The sequence below is a fragment of the Lissotriton helveticus genome, chromosome 1_2, assembly GCF_964261635.1.
Source record: "Lissotriton helveticus chromosome 1_2, aLisHel1.1, whole genome shotgun sequence".
NCBI lineage: Eukaryota > Metazoa > Chordata > Amphibia > Caudata > Salamandridae > Lissotriton > Lissotriton helveticus.
The window spans coordinates 183,328,413-183,353,947 of NC_136058.1; the positions used below are offsets into that span (position 1 = coordinate 183,328,413).

At 43.6% G+C, this 25,535-nt stretch overlaps 1 protein-coding gene across 1 annotated transcript in view; it reads left to right on the forward strand.

The window, feature by feature from the left end:
• Positions 1-3,665, forward strand: part of LOC144799482 (calreticulin-like) — a 161,847-nt gene extending 158,182 nt beyond the window's left edge. Inside the window, exon 9 of the mRNA XM_078670817.1 lies at positions 2,601-3,665. Coding sequence (XP_078526943.1) covers positions 2,601-2,840 — 240 coding nt within the window. The 3' untranslated portion in view covers positions 2,841-3,665. The remainder of the gene's footprint in view (positions 1-2,600) is intronic.
• The last annotated feature ends 21,870 nt before the right edge of the window (positions 3,666-25,535 follow it).

Here is a 25,535-nt window from a genome sequence, read left to right on the forward strand (position 1 = left end):
TAAATTAAACTATTCACTATCCAGCACCCCCCAACGCAAGTCGTTGTAACGACTTGCGTTGAAAAACCTGCGTAGTAAAAGCATGCTTGGTAAAAGTATGCGTTGTAACAACGTACATTCCTGGTAGAGGCTAGAGGCATGCATAGAAATGAACGTGTGTACGAATTATATGTTATGTGTGGTATTTTGAATTATATGCTGTGACAGTTTGCTTAAGCTTCTCATAAGTGCAAATTCACTAGTGCTGATGATCTATTTTGCCTGGCAGTTTTGCATCACTTTCAGAGGTTTTGCCCAACTTTCTCTTTCTACTCTGAGTATCGTGGCCATTATTCTTGTAAGGATAGTAATCTACGGTGAAAGAATTTTTAAGAGAATATCATGTTTCATTCTTAAATAATGATTTGTTCTCATTTTTTTGTTGAAAAGATAGTTGTTAGTGACTGTGCACTATGTTCAACATAATTTTAAATCTTTTTAGAGTGCATAGAAGACAGGAAGAAAACGGTACCATTAAGCAGTTAAGGTTATTTTGTTCTTCTCCTTAGTTTGAACCATTTTTTGGCACCCATCATCAACTTGTTTTACTTTTTTGGGGGGGAAAACATTTTTTTTGTCCAAATTACATTTCATATAAACTTTATGACTATAGAGGGAACTTATGTAAATCAGTAAAACAAAACTACAATGTGGAGAAAATTATAGCAGCAGATAATTCAGATAGGGAAGTCTTTAATATTGTAAAAAATATTGGAGAAAAAATCAGTAAACAATTGAGAAGCCATATTTAAACGAATAAGTTACTGGATAACTTCAAAGTTGGATTGAGGTCTTTGCACTGCACAGAGACAGCACTAATACCAGAAGTAGATGATATATAACTTCTCTTTGATAAAAGTCTTAATACACCACTGGTATTACTACATTTCAGTGCTGCATTTGACATGGTCTCCCTCCTACTTTGTAGACTAAATACTTTAGGAGTACTTGAAAAGCCTTAGACTCGTTTTCCTAATTCTTAATCAAACACAAAGTGTCAGGATGTTCTCCTTATCTTCAAACAATAAGTCTTCCCATGTGGAGTTCTGCAAGGTTCTATCTTAAGTCACATTTGATCTAACCTATATATCTGCCTGCTGGCAACGCTTATATGGATAATTGAGCTATCTCGGATGCCTTATGTGGAAGACTCTCAAATCGTGGTGTCATTAGTAGAGGAAGTGAAGGTGGCCATCAACGTTCATGACTGCATGCTGGCAGTTACGCATTGGATGTGTACCAACACATTAAAATTGAACAAAGGCAAAACAGAAACGTTATGCTTTGGTCCCCTATCTGTTACATAGTCACCTAACTGGTTACCCCCGGTGACAGCAGCAAATAACCTGGGCATTACCATAGATAGTGAGCTGAGTATTAATAAACAAGTAAATCTGGTTTTAGCCTCCTGTTTTCTGAAGTTAATATCATTGCACAAAGTGCTCCCCTTACTTCCAATGTAGACTCTTATACCTGTTTTCCAGGCCTTGATCTTATCACTGCTGAACTATTATAATGCCTTTTACCTAGTACTTCTAGTCAAAACAATGACAAAAACTTCAAAGAGTACAAAACTAGGAATTTCGAAGGAATTTGAAGACATGGCTGTTTCAGCAAATATAAATTGGTTTTAGTTACCTAGTGCCAGTACAGCCCTTCTTGGGTAATAGTTGCAGTTCATAAGTATATTTCACCATCGTTATCATCAACATAATTTGACAAATATTAGAAATAGGTCAACTTAAAAAATGAATATTTGTTGCTCTCCTTCCTTATATAGATTTAGGCACCTTTTCCCCTGAACCTCAATGGTCTACTCATTTTATCTGGTTTTGTCCTCTTGGCCTGGACTCATCAACCTACTAAATAATAAAATCATTTCACGCTGTCAGGAGAGCCACAAGGAATAGGCATGTAAACATTTACAAACAATTAATTTCACTGCTTGTTACTGTCATGTTAGTTGGTCTATTAGAAATGCAGGCTATCGTTTACTTTTCCGTGGGTCTGTGGGTGGAGATCTATCATCTTATAGCAGGAAACTTCAAAAGTTAAGATGTGGTGGTATTTAGGGCATGACTGGTAGAATCATATTTCGGTGGGTGTGGTTATTTGTGTCCCAGCTAATTTGCATTCACAACATTTTAAAAGGTTTTAAGGTCCTCTCAATGGTCAGATGATCTACAAGCATGAAGCAAACAGCTCATAAAAAGAACAAGTATTACTTGCAGAAAACTTTCAATTATTGATATAATTCATGTCAAATTGTGTTCGTTACTTTAAATAAAGCAATCTCTTTCCAGTGAAAATAAGTTAATGTAGGGTAATCATGTTGTAGGGAACTTTATTTCAATTGTTAGTTTGTTTCTTTACCTTAGCAGTCAGTATATAACCTCTGACCTTTACATGCAGATGTGACAGCAGAACTAATTTCATGCAATCAATGTTATATTAATAAAACTGATTTGAAAGAATGCAAGTCTTAGTTTTACAGACTATTCAATTTTCTTTGTGTATGTTTGGTATCTCACCTAACCATCAATATCTAATTTGATTATTAGGAGGCCGAAAAAAAGATGAAGGAATTACAGGAAGAAGAGGAAAAGAAAAAGCAGGACGATAAGGATGAAAAGTCCAAGGCTGAAGACAAACCAGCTGATGAGCAGGAGGATGAGATAGAGGCTGATGAAGAAGACGATGAAGAAAAAGAACCAGATGAGGAGGAAGATGTAGAAGAAGAGGAAGAGGAGGAAGTAGAAGAAACAGAAGAGACAGAATCCTCGCCTAAGGATGAATTGTAATTGGAGTTAAAAAAAAGTAGTACTGTCCACTCCTGGGCATCTAGCTGTGAGTATATTCACAAGGCTGTCTTAAGATTCAACAATGAATCCAGGCATAAGTCCAGGATCCAGCAGTATCCAGCGAATGGATCACGGGGTTAGGATGGAACTTGGAATGCAATGTCATGTTATTAACGGCTTAACTTAAGACAGATTTGTGAATGCAACAATTTTGCTTTTTTTTATTCCCTGTAAGATTTACCTTAATTTAATTTACTTTTTTATTTATTTATAATTTAAAAATAATCTCTGGATATTTTGCCTGTCTTTTCATATGAATTGGGTACTATTACTGTAAAAGTAAGTGTGAAAATACAAAGGAATTATTGAGAAAAACCTCGCTGCCTGTGTACTTAGTAAATACTTTTATTTGCTGCCATAATTTCTACAATTATTTCCGTCCTCAGTAAACAAATGTTTTTCAATCATTATGGTGTATGTTATTTCAAGAGTTGATATGTGACCTGATTAGATGTATGTTTCCCACAGAACATATGGTAGGTAGTATAAGTAGCCGCTAGTTCATACACTGTATTTCATTGTTTTGATATTATGCCTATTGAATAGACATATCTGGAGTTAGGAAGCTCACCTTCTTTAAAAGAGTTTGTTTGAACTGTGAAAAAGGACTGCTCTATAACCACAAAAAAGATATTATGGATAGTTGATTTTGTCTTTTTATATATATTTTTTGTACAATACGTGTAGGGCATGGTAGGTGTCATGCAGAATGTCTGGAAAGGGATGACTGTGTACAGTCTTAAATAAAAAATTAAATAAACCATGCCTTGGCAGTTTTGATTTTCACATGTACATTTCTGTTATATTAGTCTTTTCTTTGTGTTATTCCTACACAACCACCCCTTCTTCGAGGACAAGTAGCATGCTTAAGAAAGTTGAAGTTTAATTTGTTTCAATCAGTTCTAGAAAAGGAATCTAAATTTAGAGAAACTGACAAAGGCATCAGAAAAAGTGGTTTAAAAATCATATATTGTTTGTGGGAGGGCGGGCCGGATAAACAGACGCGGAGGCTGTATGTAGTGGGCCAGTTGTCTTGATTTATTGAAAACTTTAGGATCGGTGCCCTTAGATATTGTCTTTTGAGGTGGTCAGCGATCTTCCGGGTCTCCTTCTTTGTCAGTGGTTTCTCGTTGCCTTCGGGTTTCAAAGTTGTTGGATCTTCTTTGGGCTGGATGGTTCTCCCAGGGAGGCTCATAGGAGGAAGGAAAACACAGAGCCGTCAGTCACTCCCTTAATATCACGCCCTTAGGCGATACTGTCTCCGTCACCACGCCTGTTCGGTGTTTCATTTAGGGGAAATCTTGCTGGACGGGTGGATCTAGTGAGGGAAGGTAGGTAGTGATGGGATCGTTCTGAGCACTACTGTGCACTGTGAATATAAGGGGGGGGTAAAGTGCTAGGATTTCCTATGACGTCTGAATACACAATCACACAGGTCGAGTGGGAATGTGAGGAAGGGGAAAGCATGCAAAAAAAAAATGTTTTACTCCATCAGGCCTCCTGTCACCCCGCTCCCTCTTTCCCTTCTTCGTGGACACTCACCGGCTCCGCCGCAATTCTCTTGAGTTGCGGCCGCTCTCGAGCCTCCTCCTGTGGGGACCACCAATCCTCACACCACTTCTCATCTTCGTCTCGGGTTTCGTCCTCTTCGTTCTGCGATTCCACGACCTCCTCTCGCACGTCTCTCTTTTGCAACTCCTTCCTCGCTCCAGCTTGTTCGAGCCTGCTGTCAGTGTCTCCGGCCTTTTTCACTCCCTGTGGGGAACCACGTCCGGGGTTAGTCCCTCCTTCTTCAGTCTCTGATTCGCGCGTGCTGTGACTCTGCATGGGCAGAGGACATGGGGAGGAGTTATCTTTGCGAAGGCTGCTGTTTTGCATCGTTGGTCCCGCATGGCGATTACCACGGGTAAGCAACTGCCGGTATTTGGACGTGTCAACCCCGGTAACAAACATGTCATGCTCGGCACCCCTTCACATTGTTATTATGGACTCATGGCTTTTCTGCCCGGCATAGGACGGATGTATGTCACTACAACGCACACTTTTACAACGCATACCTTTACAACGCATTTTTACAACGCAACATCCATTACAACGCATTCCATTACAACGCATAATACCTTTACAACTCATACCATTACAACGCATACCATTACATTGCATGTTTAGGTAAGTATTTGATAGTGTAGGGGTCAAATTTACTATTCTAACTCCAGGGGGTGCAACAGTAGGGTAAGTGTTGGATAGTGTAGGGGTAAAAATTACTATTCTAACTCCAGGGGGTGCAACAGTAGGGTAAGTGTTGGATAGTGTAGGGGTAAAAATTACTATTCTAACTCCAGGGGGTGCAATAGTAGGGTAAGTGTTGGATGGTAATGTTATGCGTTGTAATGGTATGCGTTGTAATGACTGCGTTGTAAAGACATGCGTTGTAGTGGTGTGCGTTGTAGTGTCATGCGTTGTAATGGTTGCTTTGTAATGGCATACGTTGTAATGGATGTTGCGTTGTGAAAGTTTCGTTCTAATGGTAGTGCGTTGTAAAAGTTGCGTTGTAAAGGTTGTTTCCCCATAGGACTGTGTGTGCTTTATAAGAGGTGCTTTAATTTGTACCATTTATAGAAGAACAGGTCTTCCCTGTGCACAGAAATGTCCATCGTTGCCAGGAAAAACAATGCACAGACTGGAGTAAATTTAAGGTAATTCTTTTAGAAATTAATCAGAATGTATTCTACAGCATGGGTGTCCAAAACAGGACCATAAGGGCCAGACACATGCCAAATATGAAGGATATCCACACAACAAAAATATATGTATACCTTGTTCGTGAAAGTAAATATAGTCCAGTAAAACATGTATTGAGAGCAAGTAGACTAAAACCCACATTTCCAAATGCATTACTAATGTCTAAAGGTTATATTCATTGTTATTATTGTAGGGCAGCAAAACCGATTGACCTGAGTAAATACTGCTGATTCTCTCATATCTTGTATTTTAGAATGATCTTATGAAGGCAAACATCTCTGGTAATAGTCACAAAACTTTTTCATTTTAATGTTATCTCAATGCATGGATTAAACCCTTGTATCCTGGTTCTGCTGAAATATGTGTATGTATGTATGTCTTATTTGTACAGTGCAGATGTATTCAAAAGGCAGCTGAGTGCTGTAGAAGGTCAAAGAGAAAGACAACGTCAATGAGTGAGTAGACAGGTAATGGTTTTCTGGGAGCTGAAGTATACTGATCCTACATCGTAATGCAGCGTTCTTCAAAGAGGTGCGTTTTCAACTCTTTCTTACATAGCTTATAACTACTACAGAAGACAGAACATCAAGGCCCAAACCACACATGCAGATCGACATTAATATTCAACATACTATGATTGTAGAGTGATGAGAGGGGCATCATAACTAAACGGAGTCTTCGGCTCATCTGAACCATGGCCTCTCTAAATAGGTAAGAGGGAGAACACACACAACGTTTCCTCTGTGATATTTCTCGTATTCAATTTGAAGCGTGTTCAAGGGGTTTCGCTCCCTGATCAAAGAGTGTGACATCCAATCCCAATGTAGCGTCCCCTGATAGGGTCCGTCACCCCTAGCACTGCAAGAGCCCTGACGTCCTGGGGTTGTTCTAAGTTCAAGTTTTCAACATAAATAAAACAAAGAAAGCTTCTATGTAGTCAGACGATATTTATTCATTATCTGCCATCTTCAAATTCAGTTAATCACATCACTTGATTTCAGCAGTGATATGCAAATCTGGTCGCATTGTTAGATACAATCATCAATCCCTTCCTCCATCCTGATGCATTTCAGGCTAAAGAGCCCTTCGTCAGGAGATAGTTATAGAGAAATACATATAACATGACATGAGAAAACCATCCTATCATACAATCCGCTTACACAGGGATCTACAGAGGCCCGGACATGACGTCTTCCTGCTATGGCTCCTCCCCCCTCCTACGAACTCACGCAACATTGTTTTTGTTTACTGTACCTTACTATACTCTTAAAACTAATGTAACTTGCAGCGCAAATATCCTCTTGTAAAGCGTTCTGATACCCCGGGTCTAGCTGTCTCCCACCCATCCGGGCCTCAGACACAGTTACTTCCTCGTCTCCTTGCTGTGTCTCCTACCCTCTTACCCCTTCCCCCACCTCTTCCCCCTTCATTATTTGTTTGCCTCCCCTATACCTTTCCTATCTGCTCTGAATCTCTGTGCCCCTTCCTGCTTTGTTTATCCTTGTGCCTATTCTCTGCTTAATCTCCCTTCCGTCGCCCTTTTACATTATCCCCTTACCCTTCTACCAGCCATGAACCAACGCATGTAACTTGTAATTGACTGTAACGTCCTGGTGGTCTCAGGATCGGTAACAGACACTCACAAGGAGGACACAACACTGAAGTACGTATTAGGGCTTTAATGAAGGTAAATGAAAACTACAATAAGTCAAAAGGAAAAGAGTCGTTGGAATCTTCCAGCCTTTATACGTTACCAACCCACAGCACGGATGGTCCTGACCATCCTCTGCAAATACGCCGGTCCCGGCGTATGCCAACAGAGGGCAGAAAACACAGTGGCCGACAATGCCACTTGATATGCTGTGAGGGGCACGGGTAGTCTGTGGCTGAACAGAGGAGACAGGGAGACACCCAGCCGGGGTCTCTACCTGAAGGGAGCAGCCGCTCGACCTCTTCCTCAGACTACACCGGGACGCTGAATCACCTCCTGGTGTTGCGTCTCCGATGTCCACAACAATGGCAGCGATGTAGGCGAGAGCAGCCGCTCGATCAACCCTGGACACCCGGCGGCTGCGACGCGGCAAACACCTCCCGGTGTGCGTCACAGCGGGTATCACCTGTAACACTGGCAGGGCTGGGAGCCACGGCTCCAACCAGCGTCTGCACCGCAGGGGCTCTGAGTCCGCCGAGTCTACGCGGCTGTAAGCGGAGTCTCGGTTGAGATTCTGTACCTGAAACAGGGCGAGACACGGCCCAGGGAATAACGACTCGACCCACCTCCGTTCTCGCTGAATGTTCCCGCTGCTTCTCTTCTCTCCGGTAGCCTCTGATAATGATGCGGGGATGTCGGTGGAAACTCAATATCCGACAGCGTTTCTTTCCCCCTGGTTCCTCCTTTATGGGCGTGTTTTCCCTGCGTTATGCAACGGCTCTCCCGTTTGCATAACCTCGCCCGCTAAGCATCCTGGGAGTCGTAGTCTGTCTTCGCCGTTCACGGCGTTTTCCCCCGCACGACGGGAATTCTTGACATTGACGTACCTTCTGTAACAAAGTGTAACTCATAACCTATGTAACCCTAATAAGTATGCCCTTGTCCAAAGCACTCCTACTCCCCTTGTTGGGGATGGATCCAGCATTTTTTGCCTAGGAGTCTCAGAGACCCTTCTCAGAGAGTCAACAGTGACAAGGGAGTCACACATAGTGGAGGACTGGGATTGTTCCCCTTACCACTGGGAACCGTCTCCTATCCTGTCAAAAGTCAGATACTGTGTTCACGCTGAGTTTTCTGCCCCTCCCTCTCCTCTTCCCTCTGTCATTCTTCTAAGTGTGCCTGTGTCCAAAGCACTCCTCTCCTCTTGTTGGGGAGGGATCCAGCATCTATGCCCTGGAGTCTCAGCGACCCCGCTGAGAGAGTCCACCGCGACTAGGTAATCACACATAATGGAAGACTGGGAATGATCCCTTTACCACGGGGAGCCGTCTCCCATCCAGCCAGACATCAGACACAGTTACTTCCTCGTCTCCTCGCTGTGTCTCCTACCCCCTCCCCCACCTCTTCCCTCTTCCCTCCTTCATTCTTTGGTTGCTTCCCCTATTCCCTTCCTTTCTCCCCTGAGTCTTTCTACCCCTGCCTGCTTTTTTTATCCTTGTGCCTATGCTCCGCTTACTCTCCCTCCCCGTCACCCTTTTACATTAGCCCCTTAGCCTTCTAGATGCCGTGAACCAACTGATGTAACTTGTAATTGATGTACCTTCTGAAACAATGTGTAACTTGCAACCTTTTTTTAACTCTCCTCATGTAAAGCGCTCTGATACCTCCGGGTCTAGCCAGCGCTATATAAAACTCAAGTAAATAAATAAATAAAATAAAATATAAAATAAAAATTTGTGGTCAACCGGCACACACAGGTGCAGTCTCCATATTATGGTTATATGGTCTGTCATGTCTCCGTTTAGCGTATACTTCTGGATGTTGAGACCCTTGCAATGCTAGAAGGGATGGACCCAATCCGGGAACGCTACATTGGGAACCATGGTCTCTCCCCACACTCAACATTGGTAATAAATGTGATGTAACTAGAGAGGTAGGATCAGTTACCATGAATCCAATTAGTCACTGCTGTACTTGTAATAAAGCTGCAAGTGGGTTGCGTATTTGAGTTTGAAGCCCTAGAAAATCAGAGGATAGTAATTTCTTTTTACTGTGTCAGCAGTATACCCTTTCCTAATCAGCCTTTTTAGCATGAAAATCTTGAGTTCCTGTGTGTGTGAAAGAGAGAGACTACATAAGTCTTTTCAAATAACCTGAAGTTTCTAACCTTAAACGAAAGCGTAAATACAAGTTCATTCTCACAGTGTTTCTAGCTTGGGATGCCAAGGTGGCTTCCCATGATATGTAAATGTGCTTTGTTTATTCTTTATTATTACCCCTCATCTTGGATTAATGTCATTTATAGTGGAGGGGTAATACATTAATACTGTTGCTTGTTTAAACAAGGGGTACTGTCATAGTTAGTTTATGTATGTATAGGTGAATGAGAGTTGTAGGTTAACAAGATCAATAGGATTTGGAAGGCAACATCTCATTATCCCTAGAAACTCCCTAGTTCTGATCCAGGCAAGCAAAGAGGAAAGACTTCTGCTTTGCTGCTATGTACACATTAATCCTGTCTATGCTGACCTTCACACATAGTCCACATGCTCGGCCTTCTGCTAAAATCTGAAACCTTTTCTGATCCATCGCTTCCAAATGTTACTGATTCTGCTGTTACCGTTCTGCAACCGGCTATAACATCTATTTGCCCCTGTTTATCTGTTCTGGTCCACTCTGCTTTCTCTGATTTTTACTTCATTTCTGCCAGTATTTTTACATACTGTTTATTTGTAACTATGATCCCATGGTGTGTCGTAGTTCACACCCTACACTTGTGTCCCTGCACTTAGGGGACATGCTTGGTGGACTCCCCGGTGTTCAAATAAGCTCTCTGAACTTTTCCTTGTGCAATATACCCATATACTGACTTCCAGCCTCTTCTGCAATATTCTCAATATGCCTTTCATTTTTTATCAATGTCAGGTTTCATGATAGCCAGCATGCTATTCCTGACAAATTCTCCATGTACAGAACCATTCACCTTGTACTATATATCAATACTGAATTACAGCTTCCTGTAAATCATCTTGGAATTGACTTACATCTCACATCCATGCCTGGTTCTGTGGCAGTCTTTATGCTTTTTCAGTAAGCTTCCAATTCCTAAAGTTCCTGGCTTATTGGGTTGTCTCTATCTTTGCAGGCCAAGGATGGTGGAAAGAATTGGCAGCCCTACAGCTGGCAATTCTTAGCTTATTCACACCGCAAGCATGTGATCATAAGCGAGCCCTAGTAAGCTTCTGTTTTATTCAGCCCAGCGTTGGTCATTGAAGAAGTGTTCCTGTTTGACTGACCCTAACGTCCTAATGTTATTGATCCCTGACTTATTGCTAATCAGTGATCCCGTGTAGATCATCAGGATTCATGGATGCAACTGACACCCTAGTTGGAGCTTCTTGTCTACTGTAAGTATTGTCTTAATGTTACTTTTATAATATCACTAAAGGTATCAGCTCCATAGACCCTGCCTTTGCATGTATCTTGTGTACATGTTGATATTTGCAGTCAATATCTGTTACAGGAAATGTGAATGAGGAACTTAGTGAGCTTCAGTCTTACCATGTGGAGTGCTTTATCCCGCGTTCACTTTATTGTTAATGTACAGTACTTTACGCTCAGTCACTAGTGCTTGCTTAGTCTCAGAAAATACACAGGATGGCGGTTAGGATGTTTCAATAAGTATTTATTGATCCAGCGTCAGTCTTGTGTAAAACGTATTTGCTGCGACAATCAGGAGACAGAGCATACAAAAGAAATCGCAAGTACAAATATAGTAAACAGTGGATACATTTCTACCATAGTCCTAAGAAGATAAACATATATAGTTCAGGTAAAACATTTCATACACCTGTAATACGCGCAATACATAATTTGCCTAAATGTACCTAGCCTAGATATGTAGGTGTAGCATGTATATGTGTATAGATATATATGTATATAGCCAAGCATCCCCTAGGGAAGAACCAACCCCCTCACCTGATGGTAGAGAATGAAGGACCCCTTCTCTGCTCCGAGGATGACAACCCGCAAGGGATGTCAGACCGCTGCGTGTCGAAGATTCAGCATGCAGGACCCTCTGTCAGCATTGAAGGAATTCTCCTCTCATTTGCAGTGGGAATAAGGGTCTTATATACTATAGTGGTCACTCTAGGGTTTCTTCTAGAATCGATATGTTTTGAAAACAATCATAAATGTTTTTCCAAAACAATGCGATCATACATAGCTGGCCTGGTGGCCAAGGATGAAAAAAAGTGGTGACCCTTATAGAGAATAATTATGCAGTGCCTGAGGACATGTTTATGTATGTCAAGTACAGGGTTTATGATAAAATACTAAGAGCCTTGTGTTGAAGAGACAGGGGCAAACTACTAGGCAAAAGGTCACCTGTTCAGAACTGTTATTGTTGTGCGGATGGGACAATGTATGTAAAAAGAGGCATAAATGACAGGACTAGCCTAAAGGACATGACACTTCCCCATTGGATCCCTAGTCTCCTCTGATTCCCTGAGTGATCTTAGCCTGACCTGTTACCAATATTATCTTCACTTTGTTTGTCCTGCCTTGTCAGACCCCTTGATGCAAGCCTTGCGAAAAGTGTTGTGGTAGCCCTGAGTATGCTGCACAGAAATAATAAACTATTAGTTTGATTATGGAAGAAGATTTTAGTATAGTGGTTTCCCAGTACTGACATGACTCTCTGCCCTCCCCTTACTAGATGTATCCATTAAATGGAAACTGACTGTGGAAAAGTAGAATCTGCTTTCACGGTGACCTCCACTTTTTGCCTGGTGTCAGTGTGTTTTGACTGTAGCCTGCTGGGATCCTGCTAATCAAGACCCCCGCAACTGTGCTCTCTCTCCTAAATTGACTCTGGTAAGTACTTTGGTACATCCACAATTGGCTACTGGTATACCCTTGTAAGTCCCGAGTAGACGGTACTGCCGTACTTCCAGCATAGGTATTCCAGGGGTCTCCCATGGGCTGCACCATGTATTGTGCCACCCATGGGAGTCCACTTAAACTATGACTACAGGCCTGCATTGCAGCCTTTGTGAAAGGGTGCTTTCTCCCCTCACAACAGATATAAGTTTCCTTATATCTGAGGTCACCGCACTTAAAACCTATAAGTCACCCCTATGGTAGGCCATTCAGTCCTGATGGCAGGGTGCTTGGCTATAAGTGTGAGGGTGCCCCTGTATGAGCAGGACACCCCTACAAACCCCTGAATCGATTCTCCAGGCTTTGTAAGTATGGCCAGCCATTTTATGAAATATAGTGCACATCAGTCATTCCGAGATGTCTAACTATATAATGGCTGCACCGATCCTGGTCATGTTTGGTATCATAACTTGTTGGAATCATACCCCAACACAGATTCCAGTGCAAGAAGTATGATCCAATGTACTGTGGTGCTCCAAGGCACTGTACTCCCAGTAACAGCCTTTCAGGGTCTGCCAGCAACCTAGTGCTTCTGCCGACCACAAACATGATTCTGCCCTCCTGCTGCTGAGCTGAGCTCGAGCAGGGGGAGTTAGAACAATAGGTTTCCAGACAGGACTTATTATGTTGGGCTGGGGTGCTGGCGCTTTGCAGTGCCACCGACTGCACTGAAGGGCACAGTTAGTGCCATCCTTGAATACTCTGATTTGAGCCAGGTCAGGAACCATTGGTTCCCGCCCTGGCGTGAAACTGGACAAATGATAGGGAAGTATACACTCCTCTGTCCAGCCACTCTTCTGGGAGGGACCCCACAGTCGATCTACCCTTTCCCTAGGGTACTTAAGGTCACCCCTGTGCGTCGGTCCTCAGATTTGTCATGAAAAAGACTCACCTCTGAAACCAAGACACTCTTCGATCGTCTGGACACTTGGACTTCGTTAGACTTTGACTGGAACCGAGTCTGCATCAAGGAAGACTCCAGCTGCTCCTGGTCTCGCTGTTCTTCTAGTCTTCTACCTCATCTGTGACTGTGCTTTATCCCTGTTCTTCTGAAGACATGTGGGCATCAAGGACATCCAAAGTAATCTCATTTGGAGTGAAGGTGTCACTCGCCTGTATCAGCAGGCACTACAACAAAGCTGACTAGTCTGCTGCTCCTGTCGCTCTATGGACTTCCCGAGGCCCAGCAACATAGGTGGTGGTTCTGCAGCTCTCCAGAGGCCTGACCTGCCTTCTCCCTAATATTGAGGACAGTATCCCTCATCGTAACTGCTGGGACTAAACCCTTGTGCACCATGTTGACTTGCCATAGCCAAGTCTTGTTGGCTCTGCACTCGAGAGATCTTCGGGCTACATGAAGCTCCAGCCTCCAGCACTTCAGCCCTCAAAGATCAGCATCCTCACTGCATCTTTTGCACCATGGGTTTCCATCTTTGGTGAGCTGCCTGAGGTTCTCTTGCTACTCCTGTGCCTCGGCCCGTGGTCCCTCTTGTGGGTCTTACTTTACTTCAATGGACTCCCCTACTTGCTATGTGTCTGCTCTGACTTTCCTGTCCTTGGGTAGTCCCCTGGACTTTGCTGTTCCCAACATTTGTATCTTTACACTTCCAACACTATTTACGGCTACCAAGGCTTGTGTGTGCTCCCACCGGAAACCGACCACCTAGACACTGACATCCGATGTGGGACAGCTTGTGCATCACTCCTGATCTTCCTCAGCATAGTCTGGTCCTCACAGCTGCAGCGACAGGTTCTCCTCCTCAAAAATCAACCCTTGAATTACACTGGACTCCAGAGGCATCTTCTTCAAGTCTTCCATCACCGTTTACTGCAGGTTCCGATGTCACTTCCCCCATATGCACCCGTCTTCCCTGGTGCAGGTAACCTGATTCCTGCGGCATCCACGGGCGGGGTGGCTCTCCAACCTTTCATTTTTCAAAGGGTATCTTCTGGGTTCTCCATTGACTTCTATTGGGCACGCGGCTGTGTTTCCACTCTGCACACATCCTTCGTGGGGTTCCTGGGTACTTACCTTGGGTGGTTCCTTGTCTCCCCAGCTCGTCTGAGTCTTCTGGTCCAAGTCCCATTCTTCCTTACCGTTCACATTCTACTTTTGTAGTACATGATTTGATTCTCCTCTTGGAAACCAGTGTATTTTTGTGGTACTTACCTGATTTCTTTGAAGTATTCTTGTGTGTATTGTTGATATCTCTGGATTGGCGATATACCAATGTATTAGTGGTTGTGTTACATAATAAATAGACTTATTTTTATAAACACTCTATGGTGCCTTTTCATCTAATCTGCACTGTTGATTAAATGTGGTAAAGCGAGATGCTTTACACTCCTTCAAAATAAGCCTGAAGGTTGCTCTCCACAGCTACCACTTTGAGAGCTTTCTATGGTTATCAAAGACCACTAAAATCACCATAAGGGTTACCTGGATTAGTGCAAGGTGCATCATTCCATACAGTGTACACCATATACTTGGTAGTTTGCTTAAATTGTCCACTTCCTTGAGCACTTCCTTTCATGTAATTTTTCTGGGATCTAACAAGTAAAACAGCGCTGCCACCTGGACTCATAAGCTTTTCAACTCATGGCGTATCGTGACTCCCTACAATATTTTTCTTATCCATCTCTTTCATGCAGTAGGTAGATTGTTGAACAACTTTTGTGATGTCCTAGTCATCTTTTAAAGTGAGGTTTTATAGCTGCCCATAGTTTTTCCAGTAGTTTCTTGCTATAGCACTGAACTATTAGCTGGTCTCTAATTAGTCCATCCATCATGGTACCAAACATGCATTTGGTAGACAATTCTCTTAGCCTGATCACAAATTCATCAATAGATTCTTTTTTTGTCTGATGTGGAGTTTAAAATTTGTAACTGGTCATGACTACGTTTTCCTCCTTTGCAAACCTAATTTCTAGGTGACGCTTGGCATCCTAAAACTCATTTCGGATTGGTTGACCATTGGTTTCGACAGCCTGAGGAAAGTATCTGAAAATGTACTGTTCTTCTTTCCCCAAAGTGCCTAATAGCAGAGCCTTTTTCCATGGAGCAGAACATTCAAGACCATCAAGAGCCATAATGTAATTTTCAAACATAGGTAACCATGGAACAGATGGTTCTCCAGGCTGTGCTAAAAAACTTGGCTATGTTATTACTGAGAGTTCTGAGGCTGAAATTTCTATACTCACAATATGTGGCACGTATTGAATGTTAAAAACAATTCTAAAATTGTTGCTGTTGACAATGTGTAATGCATAACTTCAATTTTTGTCACTTGGTATGTGGTACCTAATAAAATGTTAGAGCGGTCACTAGCCACTGCACTTCAACACAAATGTTTATAAAAGAATAAACATTAGCTGCATTACCAGCTCATGGTGTGCTTGTCACCGTTGAAACACATGCATCTTCTCTTCAAATTAGTCTTTAAAAGGTGTTCACATCACCGTTCCAATGAGCACAAAATGATGTAGGATGATCCTGCTTCATGCGCAGATACGCGCATCTCTGTCAGAACACCTTGTGGTCGGGCAGGAGAGAAAATGGAGCCTTCCTCCAAGATGGCCACTACGTAGTGCGCGTCGACATTGCACATCTCGAGCTCCTGATGGGTGTGCATGAGGAGCAGAACAGTAATTCCTTAATCATTACTTAAATTGTGAGCGTACTTCCCCACTGGACCATTTGGAACAGTGCCGATCTGCTTCGCATCTCGTCACTGCGTATTCTAAGTGTGTCAACACCGTGGATTCTAGGCTGCAACACTACTGCTGCAACTGGTACACTCCCATCCCTGTTCCCGATGTATAGAGTGCCTCTGGCTAGCTTATCACCAAAATTGTTGTAAATAAGAAGCTAAGCAGCCTTTGGGTAAGCGTATATATGTTTCTTTATTCAATTAACAGCAGTTGTGACCACCTCCCATGCTGGCCAGGGAAATTGCCCTTTGTGGAATGTTAGTTTAAAACAATGTATGGAATTCCACACATGTGGAATTCTACACACCTCACTTAAAGCTGAACTACAACTTATAACACCAGCCTCCTACATTAGTGTGTAGCGGTTTGGAATACAGCCTGCCTTGTTTTACCACTTAATGTAAGTGAAGGTTACCTAAAAAAACATTACTAGCTAAGCACATATAAAATACTTTGTATCAAGTAAGTTCTACTGAACTTTTTCGATTGGCTGTCAAGGGTCTTAGCCAAACCCTTTCTCTAATCTTTGGAAGTTTAGTTCACTAGGGTAGGCAGGTATATTACACCACACTACACCTAATACCATATCTCAGGTTGGTAAGTCCAGTGGGGCTCAACCCTCTAGGTACAGTAGTCTTAACTTCCGGGAACTCAGGACCCTGTATGCATCTAGGAAACTTAAGACAGGTAGCAACCCTAACAAAGATCATCTCTTAGAGATGCCCCTGCAGGATGACCTCCAGAATCCTGACGGATCAGATGGGCAGGATGACTTAGGTATGGATGGTGTTGTTCCAGAAGAGGAATCAGGGGGGCTTCTGAGCATGACAAGGGGGCACCTGAAGACCCCTCACTGGTGAACTCTAGTCTCCCAGGGAATACTACTGATAGTACAGATTAAGGCCCTACAGGTAGGTCCCCCTTTATTCCTCCTGGGAGGATTCAAAGAGTCCAGGAGAGGTCCAAGTCTTCCTCAGTTAATTCAACATCCTCTGCCACTTCAATAGGGACAGCCATCTCTAGCAAGAGTGATGACTCCTTAGAAAGGGAGAGTGAGGACTCCTTAGAAACGGAATACCACCTACTCAAACTTGAGAGAGTTGAGCTCAGAATAAAGAAAGAGAAATTGGCCCTAGATACGGAGACCCTAGACGTCTGGAAGGATAGGAAGAATTTGGGATTGGAATCCCATGGTGGCAGCACTAGTGAACCTAGAATTAGGGAACAATCCTTTGACACTAAGAACTTGAGCAGGATAGTCCCTGCCTACCAGGAGAGCGGTGACATGCATAAGTGGATCCCTGCTTTAGGGAGGGCCTGTAAAGTTCAGAAGTTTCCTCAGGGGCAGTGGGCAGCTATCCTGTGGCTGTCCTGTGCTAACAAAGGTAGAGACAAACTCTTGACTGTAAAAGAAGAGGATGTAGATAATTACAAAATCTTGAAGAGTGCCTTCTAGATGGGTTTGGGTTAACCACTGAACAATACAGGGTTACATTTGGAGACACACAGAAGGCACACTCTCAAGACTGGGTAGATTTTGTAGATAGTGCTATTAAGGATCTGGAAGGCTGGCTTCATGGAAGTAATGTGCATGATTATAAAGGACTGTACAATATACTTGTGAGGGACCACATCCATAATAACTGTCAGAATCAGCAACTGTACTAGTACCGGGTGGACTCAGATCTGACCTCTCCCCAAGAATTGGGAAGGATGGCAGACAAATAGGTTTGCACTAGGGTGCAACACAAGTCTCATGATGGTGGTGACCAGGAGAAGCAAGATTCTTCTAAGGCCCAAGAGAAAGCTAGGGAGAAATCTAAGGAAAAGAAAGAGTCTTCTAAAGGTCCCCAAAAATCTTCCGCTGTGGGTGGGACCCAATCCTCTTAATCGTTTAACAAAAAACCTTACTGCTATGTGTGTAAAGAAAAAGGCAAATGGGCAAATGATGCCAATTGCTCTAATAAGTCTAGCACCAATACTACTACTACTCCAAAACCTTGCAGTGCCCCTAGCAGGAGCACTGGTAGGGGCCCCCAAGAGTTTAGCTGGGCTAACCTTGTGTACTGAAGTGGGTTCCGGCCAGTCAGGACAATCACTCAGGCTGTTTTAGTCTCTGATGGTGGCACTGAACTTGCTGCCCTTATTGTAAATCCCACTAACTTGGGCAAATACAGACAACAGCCTTTCATCAATGGTCTGGAAGCTGTAGCTTACAGGGACACAGGTAACAGAGAAACGTGTGTCATCCAGAGCAGATTCTACTTGGTCAGATTTACCAAGCGACTATTACTAGTAATGTTAGTACAGATCATTCCATTGCAGTTGTCCATCTCAGCTGGGGAGGGGTAACTGGCCCAAAGAGAGTTGTGATATCCTCAGACCTACCTGTGGACTGTTTACTGGGCAATGATTTGAAAACTTCAGCCTGATCTGAAGTGGAGCTCATGACCAATGCAGAAATGATGGGAATTTCAGTCACTGTCTTTGCTTTTACTAGGGATCAGGCCAAGATGTTAGACACTGAGGGAGCCCTGTATCCTAAAAAAACTGGACCAGCCATCTCCCAAGAGAAGGAGTAGGAAGGGTAAAGATTTAACGTCCTCTCAGACGCCTCCTGATAATCAGTCTCCTGAGGGAGATGATCTTAGTAACTGGGAAGGAAATGCCCCAGAGGAGCTTGGGCCCGACAAGGCAGAGCTGCTGGGAGCAGGGGGACCTTCCAGGGAAGACTTGAGTCTGGAGCAGAAGGCCTGCCCCTCACATGAACAACACAGAGAGCAAGCTGCTGCTGAGGAAGCATGGAATGCCAGTGGGTCTCAGAAGACTTATTGGGAAGATGGGCTTCTTTATTCTGAGAGGAGAGACCCCAAGCCTGGGAAACTCTCAGTTCTTCTTTACATCAATAGAGGAAGATAAAAGAGAAGATCAATGACTGGGTAGGCCAGCTTCGGGAAGCCGAGGAAGAGCTTATCCGGGTAATTGGGGATCTGCAGAAAAGAGAGGAATGTCAAAGAAAGATTGCAGCTGCAAGAACTAAGATACAGCAACATTATGGGGAAGATTTAGCTATTAAATTTGAGCAGCACTGGGCCGATATTTACGAATTCAGAGAGAATACTGGCAGATTGTTAGCCAAGCGTATACAGCAAAGAGCGGTCTCTAACAGAATATGTCAAATAAAAGATCAAAGGGGACAGATTCAGGATCTCCCGGTTAAGGTCCTGTTGGTTTTTTCAGGAATTTTGTCAGGAGCTTTATTCCACTGAGAAGGATGGCCCAGTAATGTCAGGTGAGGACTTTCTTTGTGACTATGTAACCTCTCAGATGGTGAACAACACTTACAACGCAACTTTTACATCCCAGAGCCTTTACAACGCAACCATTACAACGCAAACTATTACAACGCATTGCTCTGGGGGGGCGCTCTAGGATAGGGAATAGGTTAATTTACTATCCAATAACCTTCCCTAGTGTCCACGGGGACTGGAGTTGGAATAGTAAATTAAACTATTCACTATCCAGCACCCCAAAGCACTATGCGTTGTAATGGACTGCGTTGTAATACTTACGTTGTAAAGGCATGTGATGTAAATGCATGCGTTGTAATGTCATACATCCCTCTCAGATTACTTCAGAACAGAGGGATATGCTTTCTGTACCAATTGCAAGAGAGGAAATCGAATCTGCCATAACCTTGCTGGCGACAGGCAAGGCTGCTGGCCCTGCCACATTACCTCTGGAATTTTTTCGCACATTCAGGCAAACTCTTTATGGCGAGCTTGAATCTTTATTTTTAAGCGCTCAGAAGGGCCAGACTCCTGATTCATGGCACAAAACAACTATTGTAGTTTTTAAAAAAAAGGATAAGCCAGAACTTAGTCCTTCATCTTATCGTCCTATCTCTTTAATATGCGCGGACAGTAAGATTTATGCTAAAATGGTAGCATTGAGGCTTGGAAAGGTTATAGCTCCCCTAGTGTCTATCTGTCAACACGGTTTCATTCCCTGGTCGTGATACATCTGACCACGTCAGGCGGGCAATAGCCTTGTTTGATTAGGCCCAGGCCTCGAAGTCACCCCTGGGGATGATCCTGTTAGATGCAGAGAAAGCATTCAACAGGGTCTCCTGGGGTTTCTCTGGCTGATGCTGAAGACCAAAGGGTTCCCGCAGGAATTTATCATAGCTATACAGGGCCTGTACACTTCACCTGAGGCCCGTGTTCGGATATCTGGACAAGAATCCAACTTACTTTCTATTAGCAGAGGAACCCATCAAGGGTGTCCCTGCCCTTCGTTATTATTTTCAATTTACATCGATCCTTTACTTAGTAAGCTAGATGCCAATCCCCGGATCGAAGCGGTGACGGTAAATGGGGTCCCGTATAAAATGCTAGCTTATGCTGACGACGTCCGTATTTTTACAACCAACATAAGATCTGCTCTGCCGGCAGTGTATGACCTCCCGAAACAATTTGACTCTGTTTCTGGCTATAAATTAAATGCCGATAAAACCCAGGTCATACACTCAGACACTTTAAGACCGCAGGAGATCCCGACAGTTTCAACAGCAACATATTTGGGTATAAAGATTACAGCTGCGGTCGAGCAGATACCTAAGATGAATATACAGCCATTATAAAAAAACATTGATCAGACACTCACAAGATTAGATCATTTGCATTTCTCATTGCACGGACGGTGCATCGTTATTAAAATGCTTATTTTTCCCACATTTTATATTTGTTCTGGACAATACCCCTAGAATTTCCAGTTTCTTGCATTTCCAGAGCAGAAGGAGTTTGCACTAGATTTTTATGGGGTTACCATAAAGCTAGAAGGGCAGTTAAAATGGTTAATCCTTCCGAGATCAAGGGGGGGCTGGGGACTACCTTCTTTAAGGCTGTATCATTGGGTAACATTATTACAGCAAATGGGGATATTGTTGGTTGGGAGTAAGATGTTAGTCCCTGAACCAGTCAGACCTACTATATATGAAGTCCTATTAGGGGAGTACGCACAATATTGTCTAACTAGAGTTATTGAACCTAGTTATTACAAGAAAACAACATTTAAAATTATTCAATCTGCATTCTCTATTTGGAAAAAAATGTAGCATCGGCTTGGGATTTCGAATATAAATGCTTATACCCCTTTGTTCTCATATGGGTTGTTACCGCCAATCTTTCAGGATCAGTTAGCCACAAGCTGGGGGGCTCTTGGAATTAATGTTTTGGGTGATTTCTTTTGTGATGGTCAAATTATTTTGTTTTCTGAATTACAAGTAAAATACAGGCTCCCTACAAGACATTTTTTCAAGTTCTTACAGGTTAGAAGCGTTTTGGTTAAGCCTACTGCACAGGGGAGGGTCAACTTTGGCAAGATATCATTAGTAGTGACTATAGCGTCTAGGTCCAGGATAGGGAAAATGTATCAATTGCTGTTATCTGCTCTTCCTGATGATCTAGCCACTCAGAATGATAGATGGGACAGGAAACTTGTACAGGAGGGCACGGACTAGGAGACTTCGTTGGAATTGGCAAATCAGATCTTAATAACTGGCAGTTTGAGAGCTCAACATTAAATGTCCGTCTTCGACTTATACTATACTCTGGGGAAAATTGCTAAGTGGTCTGGGCCACGTGGGACTCATGAAGCAGGTGTGGGACACTGGCCGCTGATACGAGCCAAATGTTTTTTGGGTGCCCCAAGCTTGCTAAATACCCACAAGACATCGAGTTTTTCTTGGACCAGACCCGTGGCAAGACGATCTCAATAACCGTCGGCCTAGTGAACTTGGGGATAGATCAGACTCAAAACATGGTGGGATGGGCCAGATCGGATATAGGTCTAGTTTTTATCGCAATGGCCATTTTAAGAGCCAATATTACATCTCAATGGATCAGTCCCGATCCTCCCACGTTTATAAATTGGAAGGCTAGGTTACTTGCCATATATAGTATGGAGTCAGCAGTGTACAGGTTTAAAGGCCACAGGAGACAGGATATGGACAAGAAGTTGTGGGCACCAGTAACCAATTGGATAGGGTGAACAATGCTGTTTTTTTCTCGTTTTTTTTCTTCTCTCATTAAATCTGCTGCCAGTTAACTGATTATGTTTAGCTAATAGGAAATTCCTGCCTTGTTCATAGTTTCTATTTATTTTTTTCTAGTATTGGTTGTCAAGTAATGAGTCTGATGTATGATGTGTCATAATTTCTGTCATTGAATAATAAAGAAATGTTATAAATAAAAAAAAAAGAGAGACCCCAAGCCTGGTGCCACTAGGAGGTTGGTCAGACCTCAGAAGTTCAGGGGATTGCTATTGATCCTAGCTAACAACATTCAACTTGCAGGACATCTTGGTCAAAGCAAGACTTGGGACAGGCTTGTCTGTCACTTTCACTGGCCCCACATGTCTGAAGACACCAAGGAGTTTTGTCACTCCTGTGTCACCTGCCAAGCCAGTGGTAAGTCAGGTGGCACTACAAAGGTTCCCTTAATCCCACTATCAGTGGTTGGGGTTCCCTTTGAGAGGGTAGGGAATGACATTGAGGGTCCCTTAAACCCTCCAACAGCATTAGGACATAGTTTTATCCTAGCGGTGGTGGGCCATGCCACTATATATCCACAGGCTATTCCCCTTAGGTCCACTACAGCTTCTGTCGTGGCCGGGGCCCTCCTGGGAATATTTTCCAGAGTTGGGTTCCCCAAGGAGGTCCTGTCAGACAGAGGAACTAACTTCTTGTCTATCTACTTCACTGCTATGTGGAAAGAGTGTGTTGTTAACTATAGGTTTACCACACCCTATCATCCACAGGTCAATGGGCTTGTTGAAAGGTTCAACAAGACCCTAAAAGGTATGATCATGAGACTCCCAGAAAAGCTAAGGCGAAAATGGGATGTCTTACTACTTTGCCTTCTCTTTCCTTACAGAGAGGTTCCTCAGAAGGGATGGGCTACAGCCCATTTGAACGTCTGTTTTGACATCCAGTTAGGGGTCCATTATGTCTGGTTAAAGAAGGATGGGGGCAAGCTCTCAAGCCTCCTAAACAGGACATAGTAGCCTATGTACTGGGTCTGCATTCTCCGGTGGTTGAGTATATGAAAAAGTCCAGCAAAAACCTTGATGCCAGCCAGGAGCGTCAGAAAGCTTGGCATGGCCAAAAGGCTGTAGTGACTGTTTACCAGCCAGAACAGAAAGTGTGGGTGTTGGAGCCTTCAGCCCCAGCAGCTCCCCAGGATAAGTGGAGTGGCCCCCACACCACACTGGAAAAGAAAGGTAAGGTCACCTACTTAATTGCAAACACAAGGAAATGATGGAAGGAGTGCTTAAACTTTTCAGACACTCACCCCAGTCACAGATCTGGGTTGAATACATGTTCATTCTTTAGCTCACTTCGCCACCCCAATTCAGACAAAGCTATATGCAAATCAGTCTTGGCCCTGTGCCTCATGGGAACAGTACAGCCTGAAATGCCAAGCCATGTCTTCCCTGGACCGTAAACAAGCATCCTGGGACTGGTTTCGGGGAAACAACCCTCATCAGCCAGGCTAGCTTGAATCCAGTGGCAAAGTGAGCAAGGGACCCACATCTGGGCATACCCTGCCAACTTAGGGCGAACAAAGCAAACACAAGGAAATGGTGGGCAGACCCTGTGGATCAATCAGTTTGAGGAGTAGTCTTGGCAGACAGCCTCACTGGTCAACAGCAAGCTGATTGCAGACAGTTTCTCAAGCATTTTCCTAGTCTTTTTTCTCTGACACTCAGTCAAACCACCTGGTGTACCCATGAAGTGGATACTGGTGACAGACTAGCTGTGAAGATCAAAATTTACAGAAAATCTGACCATGTTAGGGAGTACATTGACAGAGGTCCAAAAGATGCTGGAGTTGGGGGTCATAGAGCCTTCAACTAGCCCTTGGGCTAGTCCTGTAGTTCTTTTTCCAAAACCTCACTCCCAGGGTGGTAATTGTGAGATGAGGTTTTGTGTTGAGACCTCAATAAAGTTACTAGGACTGATGCCGATCCAATTCTCAGGGCAGATGAGCTAATTGATACTTTGAACCCTGCCAAATATCTCAGTACATTTAACCTAACGGCTAGTTATTGGCAAATCAGACTCTCTGAGGATGCCAAATCAAACACAGCATTTTTAACCCCCAGTGGGCATTATCAATTTATTGTTATGGCTTTTGGCTTGAAAAATTCACCTGCCACATTTCAGAGACTTAACAGGTCTGAAAGCCTTCGGTGCTGCATATCTAGAGATATAGCTGTCTTTAGCTCAACCTGGGACAATCACCTGGTCCACCTCAGAAATGTACTCGAGGCTCTGCAAAAGGCAGGCCTCAATATCAAGGCCACTAAGTGCCAGAAAGGGCAGAACAAGGTTGTGTACTTGGGCCACCTTGTAGGTGGAGGCCAAGTTCAACCATTGGAGAGCAACATTCAGACCATCATTGACTGGATTGCTCCCACTACCCAAACTCAGGTCAGAGCGTTCTTGTGCCTGACTGGGTACTACAGAAGATTTGCTAAGGGTTATGGATCCATTGTGACACCCCGCATCCAAAAAAAATGCCTAAAAAGTGTCAGTGGACAGTTAGCTGTCAAAAGACATTTGATGACCTGAAGCAAGCCATGTGCTCTGCTCCAATTCTGCAAAGTCCTGGCTACTCCAAAACCATTCATTGTCCAGGCAGATTCTTCTGAGATAGGGGTAGTTGCAGAAGTGTCATAACTTAATGCACAGGGCCCAGATCAACCAGTAGCTTTTATCAGCAGAAGGTTGTCCCCCAGGGAGAAGCATTGATCAGCTAATGTTAGGGAGGCCTTTGCTGTGGTCTGGGCCCTAAAGACGTTGAGGCCATACCTGTTTGGCATTCACTTAATTGTTCAGACAGACCATAAGCCCCTCTCATGGCTTAAACAGATGAAGGGTGAAAAACCCAAACTTTTGAGGTGGTTCATGTCCCTACAGGGGTTGGACTTATCAGTGAAACTTAGCCCTGGGAGTAACCATGCCAACACTGATATTCACACTTAGAAAATGAAGACTCAATGGGTCAAGGTTAGTCTCATGTGCTTATGTTTGGGGGGTGGGGAGGTTGTGTAGGAAAGTAGGATCTGCTTTCATAGTTACCCCCACTTTTTGCCTGGTTTCAGTGTGTTTTGACTGTAGTCTGCTGGGATCCTGCTAATAAGGATCCCAGCAACTGTGCTCGTTTCCCTAAATTGGCTCTGGTAAGTGCTTTGGTACATCTACAATTGGCTACTGGTATACCCTTATAAGTCCCTGGATATGGTACTTAGGTACCCAGGGCATAGGTATACCAGGAGTCTCCCATGTGCTGCAGCATGTATTGTACCACCCATGGGAGTCCACTTAAACTCTGACTCCAGGCCTGCCATTACAACCTGTGTGAAAGAGTGCTTGCACCCCTCTCAACAGATTTAAGTTGCCTTATATCTGAGGTCACTGCACTTAAAACCTATAAGTCACCCCTCTGGTAGGCCCTTTAGTCCTGAGGTGCAGGGTGCTTGGCTAGAAGTGTGAGGGTACCCCTGCATGAGCTGGACACCCCTAA